Source organism: Pongo pygmaeus, chromosome 16, assembly GCF_028885625.2.
Source record: "Pongo pygmaeus isolate AG05252 chromosome 16, NHGRI_mPonPyg2-v2.0_pri, whole genome shotgun sequence".
NCBI lineage: Eukaryota > Metazoa > Chordata > Mammalia > Primates > Hominidae > Pongo > Pongo pygmaeus.
The window spans coordinates 68,887,832-68,900,110 of record NC_072389.2 but is presented as its reverse complement, the minus strand read 5'-3'; the positions used below and the strand labels follow the sequence as shown (position 1 = coordinate 68,900,110).

Below are 12,279 nucleotides of genomic sequence, written 5' to 3'. Positions count from 1 at the left end.
GGGAGGCTGAGGTGGAAAGATCACTCAGAGTCAGAAGTTCAAGACCTGGGCAACATTGAGACCCTATCTCTACAAAAAATTTAAAAATTAGCTGAGCGTGGTGGCACGTGCCTGGAGTCCCAGCTACTTGGGAGGCTGAAGTGGAAGGATCACTTAAGCCCAGGAGTTCCAGGCTGTAATGAGCTATGACTGCACCACTGCACTCCAGACTGGGTGACAGAGTGAGACTCCATTTCCAAAAAATAAATAAATAAGCAAAAATAAAAACCTGAGCTTGGTCATCAAGGACAAAGATTTAAAGAAGGTAAAACAATAACTGTACTTTCTTATAATCAGTTAAATTAAACCTGCGGGAATATGACAGTTAATTTCCAGCCTGCTTTTTCTGGTGATGAGGCAGTACAAGAACAGTCCACAAAATTAAGTGTCTTCAGGGTGGGTGAAGGAAAAACAGGCCAACAATTTCTACAAAGAAGGCTGTCTTAAACCCAGCTAGAACAAAGAAAAAATAACAGGAGAAAACTTCTACTCAAGAATGGAAACAGCTCACACTGATAGAGCTAGTGGATTCTAAAGCGCAGTACAAAGTCTCCAAATAAAATCTAGTTGGTTACAATATCTTTGATATAACCTGGCTTATCTTAAAAATAAACTCACAATTCCCTCTTCAAAGGGTCTTATAAAATTATATTAGCCAGTATTTATTAATTGTGAAGCATCTAACTAACGCAAACACTTAAGACAACTGCAAATTTGATTTTTCAATGTCCAAGTTTAATTTCAACAGTTTTCAAAATCTGAAATTGCCTTCCTAAATTCATCTGCATTGTATACATCCATAAAAAGCACACATTGAAAAGATACACTTCCTTGTATCTTAAGAAAGGGGGAGGCCTGGTGCACTGGCTCACACCTGTAATCCCAGTACTTTGGGAGGCTGAGGCAGGTGGATCACAAGGTCAGGAGTTCAAGACCAGCCTGGCCAACATAGTGAAACCCCGTCTCTACTAAAAACACAAAAATTAGCCAGGCATGATGGTGGGTGCCTGTAATTCCAACTACTTGGGAGGCTGAAGCAGGAGAATCACTTGAACCTGGGAGCGGAGGTTTCAGTGAGCTGAGATCGTGCCACTGCACTCCACCCTGGCCACAGAGTGAGATTCCATCGAAGAGGAAGAAGGAGAAGGAGGAGAAGGAGGAGGAGGAGGAGGGGAAGAAGAAAGGAGAAGGAGAAGGAGAAGAAGAAGAAGAAGAAGACGAAGAGGAGGAAGAGGAAGAAGAGGGGAAATCTGTTTTAAGATCTGCAGTTATTGGCTGGGTGCGGTGGCTCACACGTGTAATCCCAGCACTTTGGGAGGCCAAGGCGGGAGGATCACGAGGTCAGAAATTTGAGTGAAACCCTGACTCTACTAAAGATACAAAAAATTAGCGGGGCATGGTGGTGTGAGCCTGTAATCCCAGCCACTCAGGAGGCTGAGGCAAAGAATTGCTTGAACCCGAGAGGCGGAGGTTGCAGTGAGACAAGATCGCGCCATTGCACTCCAGCCTGGGGAACAGGGCGAGACTCCATCTCAAAAAAAAAAAAAAAAGAGATCTGCAGTTATTAGTTTTAGTTTTTATGGTCTAAAGACTATAACTTTTACAGGAAATACAATTGGAAAATCTTAGAATAACTAAATGGAATCAACAAAATATACTGACTAAAAGCAAAGATTTCAAATAATCTCTCAGCTACCAGAAGCAAATGCAAAATTCTATACCTTAAGAATTCTCTCCTTCCTCCACCCTACAACAAACCACCTCCAAGAAGAATCTTCTCTAACAGAAACAAAATGAAAAAATAAGGGGTGTGGAGAGACTTCAATAACTGAAACCCATTTTAAAAATAACCAAAAGCTAATTGCATTTTATCCATAGCTATAGTGAGGAGGCTGGTTTATTATGTCTGAACTAATGCAATATGAATTTCGGCCTACAAAAATACTAGATCTGAGTATAACAAGGTTGACATTTAAAACAGTTGTTTCTTCCAAACTGTATCACCAATTCCTTGTTCCAACTTGCCAGCACTTTCAATATTAAATTGGGTGAGGGGGGTAACAAAAGACCAAATTTTAAAATAAGTAATTTTTGAGATATGGAACTTAAAATATATTTTCATATCAAAAATCTTCAAAGGAATTATTTAAACTATGTGTTCCAAACATTTTGTATTTTTTAAATTGTCAAGCATTAAGTTACTGAATGACAAAATAAAGACTCTTGTGTGTTTTTTTTTTTTTTTTTTAAGAAAAAGCAAGCTAAAAGTCTGAACAGTGTTAGAGTTTAAGCTTTGGGCTATCTTTAATACCCCCCAAGCATCTTAAGCAACTCGTAACTTTTGTCTCAGTTTCATAATCAATAAAATAGGAAAAACTACAAGGATGCATAATTAATTAAATTAGTCAGGATTAAATGCTAGCAAACTGCTTTGAAGTTACTTTATGTTGTTCTCAGTTATCTTCCTACTCAGTAAAACTAATAGATGAGAAAACATCTGGAATTACTATAGATAATCACATCTGCAGACTCACAGCAGTTAAAAAGATGATCTCTACAAATTTCTAAGCCAAAGTTCATTCAACAACCCCAAAGATTTTAAGATACAACCACAATGAACAATTTTAGGTGAATTTCTTTTCAGTCTCAAGGACACCTATTCTTACCTACATTCTCAAAACAAACCACTACACAGAAATCTCAGAGCATCTTGAGGGGTCTTGGCACAAGACAATTCTAGGTAAGATGAACAAGCTGTTACTGTTGTTAATGCTATTCTCAGCATTCTAAACTGTCAATCAAGGTAAGCTTAATCACAAACACACCCTCCAAAAAGTACTAGCCCCTACTGAGAACCCATCAAAGTACTTCCTTCCAAGCCATCTGTCCAGGAAAGCTCTATTAACACACCTAGAATGCAATTGCTCTCCTGTCTAAAGAGGCAATGAATAAACATAAAATATCAAAATATGTTACACAGCATACCTTTGCCACTTCAAACAATGATAATCTACCGACTAAATCTATTTATTTCAATGCCTTGGTTGAACACAAACCTGTATGTGTGTAGGTCAGAGACTGCAGCTTAATCAAAGGAGACTAACATTTTGTTTTCAAAGAAGGAAAAAATATTAAAAACAAACAAGCTCAAGAAGGGGAGAAAAGCTCAAAAAGAAAAAAAAAAGAGCAGGTTAGGTTAGGGGAAATGTACATGTTAATCAGTTCCTGATGGAAGAGGGACTCAAATTTTAAAACAGGAATTTAAATGACTCACTGAGCTACACACTAAATTACTCATTGGTCTACTCACTGAGCTGCAAACACTATAAAAACATAAGTATTTCTAAATCTAGCTTGAAGGATCCAAAATCAATCTTTTATATTCCAGTGGAGAAGGAAATTACATAAATTTCAATGAGGAAAAAGGAGGCTGTTACACGAGCCTAAGGCTAATGGTGTACAAGCAAGGAATGAGAATAAATTATTTTGAGGATAAATAACAGGAAACCACACCAAAGAGTTCGAATTCTTCCCCCAACTCCATCATTTCTTCTGCTTAGACCATGAAGGATGTTCTTTATACACTATTAAGCATATTACTAGGGAAATAACTTCTCATCAATGTGTCAAAACTTCTTCACAACAAGTAAATGTTAGGCTCAATCTCTATACCGAAGCTTCTTTAAACAAAACACATACATGGAGCACATTCTAAATTTCACACATTTCACATCCATGACCAATCATTTAGAGACTCTAGAAATAAGCTGAGATTGCTTTAAGATTCTGGGGGACTGGGTGGGGGAGGAATACTGCAGAAAGACTAGAAAGACATTTGACTTAGGCTTTATAAATATCACCAAAAAAGTTTAAAATTCTTCAGAAGGATATATAAAACTCAAATACTAGTTTTTAGAATTAATGTGAAAAAATCACCTGTCCACTGATTTTTAACTACCCCATCCACATTTACAACTAAATTGTCCACCTGCCCAACTATAAATACAGACTACCAAAAGAACACAAATTCATTGTGATAACAACACTGCAGATGGTCATTTGCTCACAATCCAGCCAACGTTTACTGACTAAAATACTGGGAGTGCGGGCTAGTGAAAGCATTCTGGGGAAAGTTCACTCTGCGTTTATTTTCAACATAAAGACCCTGCCAGACACATCTAAGTGAAAGTTCCTTTATTAGGCAAATATTTACTAATTGCCCTATTAAGTATTAGGCACTTAATAAATACGTCATAGAATGTTACTAAAAAGCAGTAAAACCATTTGACCTAATGACAAGGAAATGACTGATTGTATTTAGAAAATTTAGTCCACTGAGCAAACAAGAGTGTTAAATGTAGGTTGTGGAGAAATATGATACAAAATAACCCATCACTCCATCAAGGTTGATTTCTCTTTATCACAACCTGATCAGTCCATTACAAATTTATTACCACTGACAACCAATAATCAACACCTCATCCTACTGAATGGATCTCTTAAAAAAGGATTTATTTCCAGTATTTTGGGTGGAATTATCTGCAGTTTTTGGTGCAAAATTGCAGAACATTTACTTGATCTACACTTACTTTTCTTGGGTAGAGTAATATGAAGGCAAGTGTGTAATGAAAACTTAAAGAGGCACTCTCAACTCATTGAAGAATTAATCAGGGAAAAATTAGCATGCCTATCCTACTAAATATCTCTAATTTAACTGGCTGTTTAACCCAAACCCTCAAGTTCAAATGTTTGGTCCTTGGCTTTCCTTAGTTATTAAAACACTTGTATTCAGGGCATCTTTTTAAACAATTTGTGTTTTTTCCCACTGGTTAAACTCTTTTACCCACAAAAATAAGGAATGCCCAAGCCTCCAGCTTCTGAAAATAACATCTGGTATGTGCACATAACAAAAAGCTTGAGAGAATGCCCTAACTTTTATTTAAAACTTCTTCGTTTAAAACTAGAATCCCTTAAGCAACAATTAGACATAAGTCAGCCTTTACGTTATTAGGAGATAGCTATTTTCAACATTTACCTTAAACCACAAGGATGTATATCTTCTAACTAGTTAGCTTCCTATCTCTCCCCCAGCTAGAATAGACTGTTAACTTTTTTGGCAGCAAAGGACTACTAGACCCCATGATCTATTTCCCATCTAATACATTTCAAAAACCTCAGGTCTCTACAGAAACATAAATGTTGCTAGCCTTAAGGATTTCTCTACTTTTTTAAAGTTATTTTGATATGAGCAGGTATCCTTAACTGTTAACTATAGCTTACACAAGTGGGTTCTCAAAGTGTGGTCCTGGACCCTTGAAAGTTTCCAGGACCCATTCAGGGGGTCCAGAAGGTCAAAACAATTTTCATACATAATATTTAAGATGTTACTTTTGTTTACAGTCATTCTCTCACAAGCATGCAGTGGGGTGTTCCTGAGGCTACATGATGTGACATCTCAAGAGACTGAATGCAGAAGCAATATAAGAATCCAGCTGTCTTCTATAAAGCTTAACAAAGAGTTACAAAAATGTAAAATAATGCCATTCTTCCCACTAAATTTTTGTTTTGAAAAACATTTTACATAAACTGTCAATTTATGTTATGGGTATGGGTCTATTATTATTTGTAAGCATATTCACAAACACATATTTAAGTTTTTCTCAGTTTTAATTTCTAATAAATATCATAAACAGATATAAGCTACACGAAGGCTCTTTAGGTGCTCAACAATTTTTAAGAGTGTAAAGGGGTCCTAAGATCAAAAAGTGTAAGAACCACTATCATACACAATTATATAACCCAACACACAGTGCCTTCCATGGATAAGAAGCTCATGTTAATTCTGAAGTGTAATGACTTCTTACTTCTTGTAATCTTGTTGAGTTCTGTATCTCCCTGTAAAGCATCGTTCAGCATAAAGCCAGTCTGTTCTAGTCCCCATTTAATGGGCTTTGGATATTTAAGTATTCAGAGTCCTCTTTATAAAGATGTTCTGACCTCTAATACCACCTATTACTTGAACAGTGTATACAAGTTTCTCGAAGTTTTCACAAAAAATTACCTTGTTCATCCTAACAGCAACCTGTGAAGTAAATGCAAAGTATTACCCTTTTCTTTACAGATTATATAAGGAAACTGATACTCAAAGAAAATAGAACTATTTGTCCAATTAGGTACTGCTAACTGGTAAAACCTAGAATGTTGTGGCATTTTGCAATTTGCTTGGCTGTCTTACTGTGGTATAATTGCAAACTCGCAAAGAAAATAAGGCAAGGGCATTACTTTTACTGTCCCAGTGCCAAAACAGGGATTTTCCCCTCCTTAATAAGAACGTAATCAGATTCAATACCCAGTCACAGTATTAGTCAACACATCAGCTACCCTTTTGGTCCCCTACGAAAAAAACAAAAAAATAAAATAAAATCAGGAGTGTGGGAGAAAAAAAAATACGACTATGTAACACTCCACGATAACGACCTAGTTAAGGACTCACAGATTAATCATTTAATCACTGAAACGACAGGCACGCAAGAACAAGATCAAGCTTAATACAATAACGCTAGATTATATCAACAAATGGATGCCAAAGGGTTAAGACGGGAGGCCTACATAAAATGGATTCAATTCAGAGTGTGGACTCACACAAAGTTGCGAAACTCGCTTTATTGGTTCTACAAATCCAAGCAAGTGACTAGATCCAGGCTTGCAAAGCTATATGTCAGACACACTTTGCAGCAAGATGCAAAGATGCCATCCTACCCCTTGAACAGAAATCACCCCACATACTAGTTTATTCTTGTTATCAGCACATCTCGTTATGCTCCATTTTAACTTATTAAGTTCCTCAAAAGATGCTCAATTTCCTGCATCTCTTTTTCACAGTCAAGTGGACTCCCTGACTAACATCGAGGCAAGACTGACTCACAAGAGGGTATCTGATACTTGCACAGTTCTTTTCCATTTTTTAGATGTGCTCAGTGAAGCCATTTTTAAGTTTGATGTGATTTTACCTAGAAAATACCAGAAGTGTGCTAATTGTCCATGTTGTCTTTCTGTAGTTTACTACAGATGAGCAAGAGTAATCCCACCATTCCCTGTGAGGTAGGCTTTTCCTAGTGTTTACTTGGGTCTTTTTTTTTCTTCAAATTTCTTTTGAGAAAAAAATTAAGTTACAATTATAGCACCACAGCAATAGCTACAGTTATAGCTAATGTACCACCACCAACCAATTTGTAAAGCAGTGCCATACACCTTATTTGTTGTTCCATACTCAACATCCCGACAGATTTACAGGCAAAAGCTAATTTACACAAGTTTCTGCATCCTCACAAAAGAACTGCAATACTGCTCTGTGAAACCAATTAACCGTTAATTTTTAAAGGCTTCATGCAGGAAAAGATATCTGACTTTACAAAGGCAAGCAAAGCATCAGATGTCTGAGCGCGCCAGGAAACCGCAGTTATTTCTATTCCTTATCCCAGAGTATATTTTTCTTTGTGGACCTACTGATGTTGTTTCCAAGGACATAATCACTATTTAAGTAGTAAGCTGTCAAAAGTGCTAAAGGCATTCTCTAAACTATCTTCCCAGCTCCGGCCCACAATGAGACATGTCACAGCTAAATCATACCATTGCCGTTTTTCTATATTTCTTCAAATGAACTTAAGATTTCTGAGGTGCACAATTCGAATTGTACGCTATTAATATAACCCAAGATACCAGTGATCATCTCAAAGCTAATAAACAAAGACTAGCGGTGGCACCAGGGCCCTACCAGGAAGTAATCAAAGCCGTGTGGCCGGTGCGATCCTAAGAAGTCGCTTAGAGCAGACAATGAGAGGGCACTGGGGCTTCCAAGGGGGCCAGCAGGAGGAGTTAAAACGTTTAAGCTACTCAAAAGCCTTATATAAATCTAATAACTGTTTCACAACACAGGAACTGGGAATCCCAACGCATTTTCGGACAACCCAAAAGGTCTGAAAAACAAACTCGAGCCGTCCCCTCCAACGCAGCTGTTGGCTCAGCCTCCGAGCTTCTCAGCCCGCAGCCTGTTTTCAAACTTCACCATCCCTGACGGATGAAAGACCCCGACCTCCGCCGCCCGAGCTCCGAGCGCCTCTCGGGGTTTCGAGGTGCCCGAGACTGCGGAGAAGAGAAAGGAAACCCGGGCCGGGGTCGGCGGCGGAGAGGGGCCCCGCGCGCCCCGCAGCCCAGACAAAGCTGCGCCCGGAGAGCGGCGCTCTTCCCGTACTGTCCGCGGAGGAGCGCGGCGCGGGCCCCGCCACACGTGCGGCCGCTCCTCGGGGGCCGGACACCCGCCCCACAGGCGACCCCGCAACACGGACGGGCACAGCCCCCGGCCACGGCAGGGCGGGGCAAGGGCGCGCGCAGCTGGCCAGAGTCCCCGCCCGCCTCTGCCCCCACGCGCTAGAGGCCTCCGCGGACTCCCGCCCTTCGCGGCCCTCTCCTTCGCTGGCTCGGCCGTCGGGCCTCGGGAAACAAAGGAGCCGCCGCCGCTCCCGCCCGCTCCCGCCTCATCGCGTACCCTCCCCAGCCCGCCGGGCCCGGCTCGCCCTCGCCCCTCCCCGAGTCCGCGCGCCGGCCGCCGGCGGCCCCTAGACGGCAGGCCCGGCAGAGCCGCGGCCTCGGGTGCGCGGCGGGGCCGGCCCGTGGCCGCACTCACCGCTGCAGCACCAGGACGACGGGGAGCCGTTGGGGAACTTGGCTGAGTCCGGAGCAATGCAGACGCTGGAGCTCAGGTGTGGACACTCCATGGCCACGAGGAGGGCAGCTGGGAGGACCGCGGCTCCAGGACCCGGCGAGGTGGGGGCGGAGGAACTCCGGAGGCTCCGTCTGGTGTCGCTCCTAGCCGGGCGCTCGGCCGACGGCGGCTGCGTCTCGAGCCCTTGCGTCAAAGAAAGCACGGGCTTCCGGACGCCGGGTTTTCTCGCCCGCCGACTCCCGGCGCCCCGCTCCGTAGAACGTGTAACTCCGAGATCCGGGTTCTGCAGCCACCCCTAGACTGGAGGCTTCCGCCTTCCCAGGCCGGCCCCTCCCCGCCCCGCCCCCGAGCAAGCCCCGCCCCCGGGCCCGCCCCCGTCCACCCCGCGGGGTGGGGTCCCGGCGAGCTCCAGCTGGTGGCGCAGAGTCCGGCTGTGTTCCGAAGTGACTTTCCTAGTCACGCCGCTTCCCCGGCCCCGGGAAGGGTGGGGCGCCGAGCAGGGCACTCCGGGCCGTCCGCGGCGTTTCCTGCGGTGGACGGAGGAGACTGAACCTACGTGGTGGGGACTACTCGGTGGCTTCGTGATAAAAATCCGGCCGCTCCGCAAAGTGTAAAGAAGAACATTAAAACCTCTCGGGCAGACAGGCACTGTGGCCCTCATTTTATACACGAAGAAACAAGCTGGGGAGGCCGAGGGCCTGACCCCGGGGGAGGCGGGCAGCGGGTTTCATGGGTGCCAGGGCAGTCCCGACTTAGCGTTAGGCTCCTTGCGGCAGGTGCGATCCGTAGCTCTTTCTAGGTTCTGAACACGTGGCGTTAGCCAACCACCTAGATGCTGCGTGGCTGGGCCCGCAGGGGCGCCCACGAACCCGGATTCAAACCCTGTCACTGTGACTCACCATCTGCGTTACCTCCAGCACATCGTAGGACTTTCAAGCCTGGAAGTTCAAGTGAGATTAACGTAGCCTGGGATTGCTGGGCAAGCTAAACTCCCCATTACCAGGCGATAAGAAGGGAAGGGATCTAGCATTTGTTAGACACCTAAGGTCTCCCAGCCAGGCACTTCACATACCGCATTTAAGCCTCGCAACACCCTACCAGCTGTTACCATCCCCTTTTTACCGCGGGGGAAACCGAGTCTGTAACTTGTTAATCTGTATGGAGATTGGATCCCTGACCCTCTGACCTCTTTTTCGTAAGGGATTAGAGAAGAGGGCAAGCCTCATAGGGGCCGCTTGGGCCGGCATACCCTGGGTCGAGCCTGCGATCTCACTGGGGCACTTGAGGACGTCCGGGGCTATTAAAATATGGCTTCCAAGTTGGGGCTCCTTGTAAAACCCGGCGAAGGAGCCTCGGGGCCAGAAGGCGAGCAGGGGAGGGGGAAGACTGATGTGGCAATCCTGCGGCCAGAGCTGGAGGAGGAAGCAAGGTCAGGAAATGATTAACCGGGCCGGGCAGTGGTTAGAGCCGGGCACCTCCCCGCAATGCAGTCCTAGAGCAGCCAGGGACGCCCCGTCAATCACTTCTTACTCCTCCCTATCTCCCACGCCACAAGTCGGCCTCTTCCGCATAGACCTCTGCCTAATGGTATCCACCCACCGGGGGCACCTCTGCTCATCCTTTCCCCAGAAGTATTTCTGAGTCCCCAAAGATCTGTCCTTTTCCAAGTGGTATTTGATTGCTGTTAGAGCAAGCCTCGGCCTGGGATTTTTATGGCAGTGAGGCGTTGTGGAAAGTGCGTCTGCCTAGGAAGGCAGGCCGGCATGCTTTCAAATCTTAGCTCTGCTGCCTACTTGACGGCCAGGCTTAGCAAGTGTCTCTAGCCGTTCCAAGCCTTTTCTAGATCTGTAAAACTGGAAGAAGAATACTTGTCTCGCAAGGAACATGTGAGAATTCATGAAAATTGCCACCACATACTAGGTGGCCAATAAATTATAACTTTGTATTTGTTTTTACTGACACTAGATGAGAGCTGCTTCCCTGGGAAGCGGGAGGAGGAGAAACAATAATATCTGCCCTTGGCTCAAGTTCTTCCACCCATCTCTCCATATCAACCTATTTGTCTTTAAGGCCTTGCTCCACCAACCTTCTGTTTCCTCTGGACACCCACCCCCACTTAGCATCCATAACCCCTTGTTCGGCCCTGGAGCATGACCTCACTCAGGCCATGCTTCATACTGGTATGTAATATTTCTTCACCCTCTCAGAGATTCCGTTTCCTAATCCCTTAGACTTCAGTTTAAACATCACTTCCTGAGGGAGTCTTTCCCAGCCCTGTCCCACCCCCAGGGTACCTCCCAGTGTGTGATGCCCTTATCTGCCCCAACACCAGCTTTTAAAAACACTTAAAAAAAAAAAAACAAAAAAACAAAAAAAAAAAAAAAAAAAAAAAAAAACAGTGTCTCCTGTATTGCCCAGGCTGGTCTCGAAATCCTGGGCTCAAGTGATCCTCCCGTCTAGGCCTCCCAAAGTGCTAGGATTACAGGCATGAGTCACCGCGCCCGGCCTAAAAACACTCTTCATGCATGTAATTATTTGTTTAATGTCTCTCTTCCTCTTGTTTGTCCATAAGGTAGCAAACAAGTCTGTCTGGTTTTCTGCTTTATTTCTAACATGCTATGTAGAACATGGAGGATGTCTGATAAATAAGTGAATACATGAACGAGTGAGTGTGCGGTATGTTAGCCATGTCTACCATGGGCAGGAGCTTAGCAAGTGGCCCAATATTTGCCAATATTTGACCCCTAGAGATGATCTCTAAATTTCCTTTCAGTTCTAGCTTTATGATTTTAATGGGATCAGGAATGTGAAAGTGCTTTGTAAGGTGTAAACTATTTTAAGGGGAAAAAAAAGTTTGTATTAGTGACTTCTCTCCCCAGCCAGAATAAAAACCCTTGGGAGCAGGGGCCTAATTTAGTCTGGATTGTGATAGTCCCCAGAGGGCAAGCTCTATCAGGCAGTCCAGAGAAGTTGGGTGAAATCAGAGAGGCCCTCCTGGGGCTTTTGCTAGATTTCCCTAAAATAGCGAACTTTCCTGTGTCTTTGAAAGTTTTCATAATAAGAAAAGAGTGGAGAAAAAGAAACCCGCAGTGAGTAAATGAGTCAAATGGGGGAAGACCATGAGGCACACTGGGAAATCTGCCTTTTCAGTCCCTCGTTTCTTCAGCTGCATTTAATACAACATTCGCGTTTTTATTCTTGGCCCGCATCCCTCTGGCACTGAGGAGCTCTGACTTACATCCCAGGGAGCCCTGATGGTGACGAGCCAGCCTCCAGCCTCCAGCTCCCGTGCTCTTGAGTGCGCTGCTCCCGGGATTCCCCACCCAGCCCTCTGGACATCCGGGGGCGGGGAGGGAGGGAGGGTGGTTTCCGCGGCAAAACCTGCCCGAAGCGGCAGGCCTGTTTTAAAAGTTTGCATTTTTCAAAGAGGAGGAATGCAAAATTGCAACCGTACTATCAAATGTTTCTCTCCTAAAGGATAATTGTGTATATACATGGAGTGGGGCCGGTAGTGAGGG

General features: G+C 44.2%; 1 protein-coding gene across 12 annotated transcripts in view; it reads right to left on the bottom strand.

Moving 5' to 3' along the window:
• Positions 1-10,715, bottom strand: part of USP3 (ubiquitin specific peptidase 3) — a 92,692-nt gene extending 81,977 nt beyond the window's left edge. For 3 of the 12 annotated variants that reach the window (XM_054450099.2, XM_054450096.2, XM_063652268.1), the window contains exon 1: positions 8,723-9,288. Coding sequence is in view for 2 of the 12 variants with exons in the window: in XM_054450092.2 (XP_054306067.1) it covers positions 8,723-8,813 (91 nt within the window). In the remaining 10 variants the exon portion in view is untranslated. Of the gene's footprint in view, positions 1-6,100; positions 6,122-6,388; positions 7,764-7,813; positions 8,423-8,722 lie in introns of those variants that run through there. The other 9 variants (XM_054450092.2, XM_063652266.1, XM_063652265.1 and 6 more) reach the window with 9 other exon arrangements.
• Positions 10,716-12,279: the final 1,564 nt, after the last annotated feature.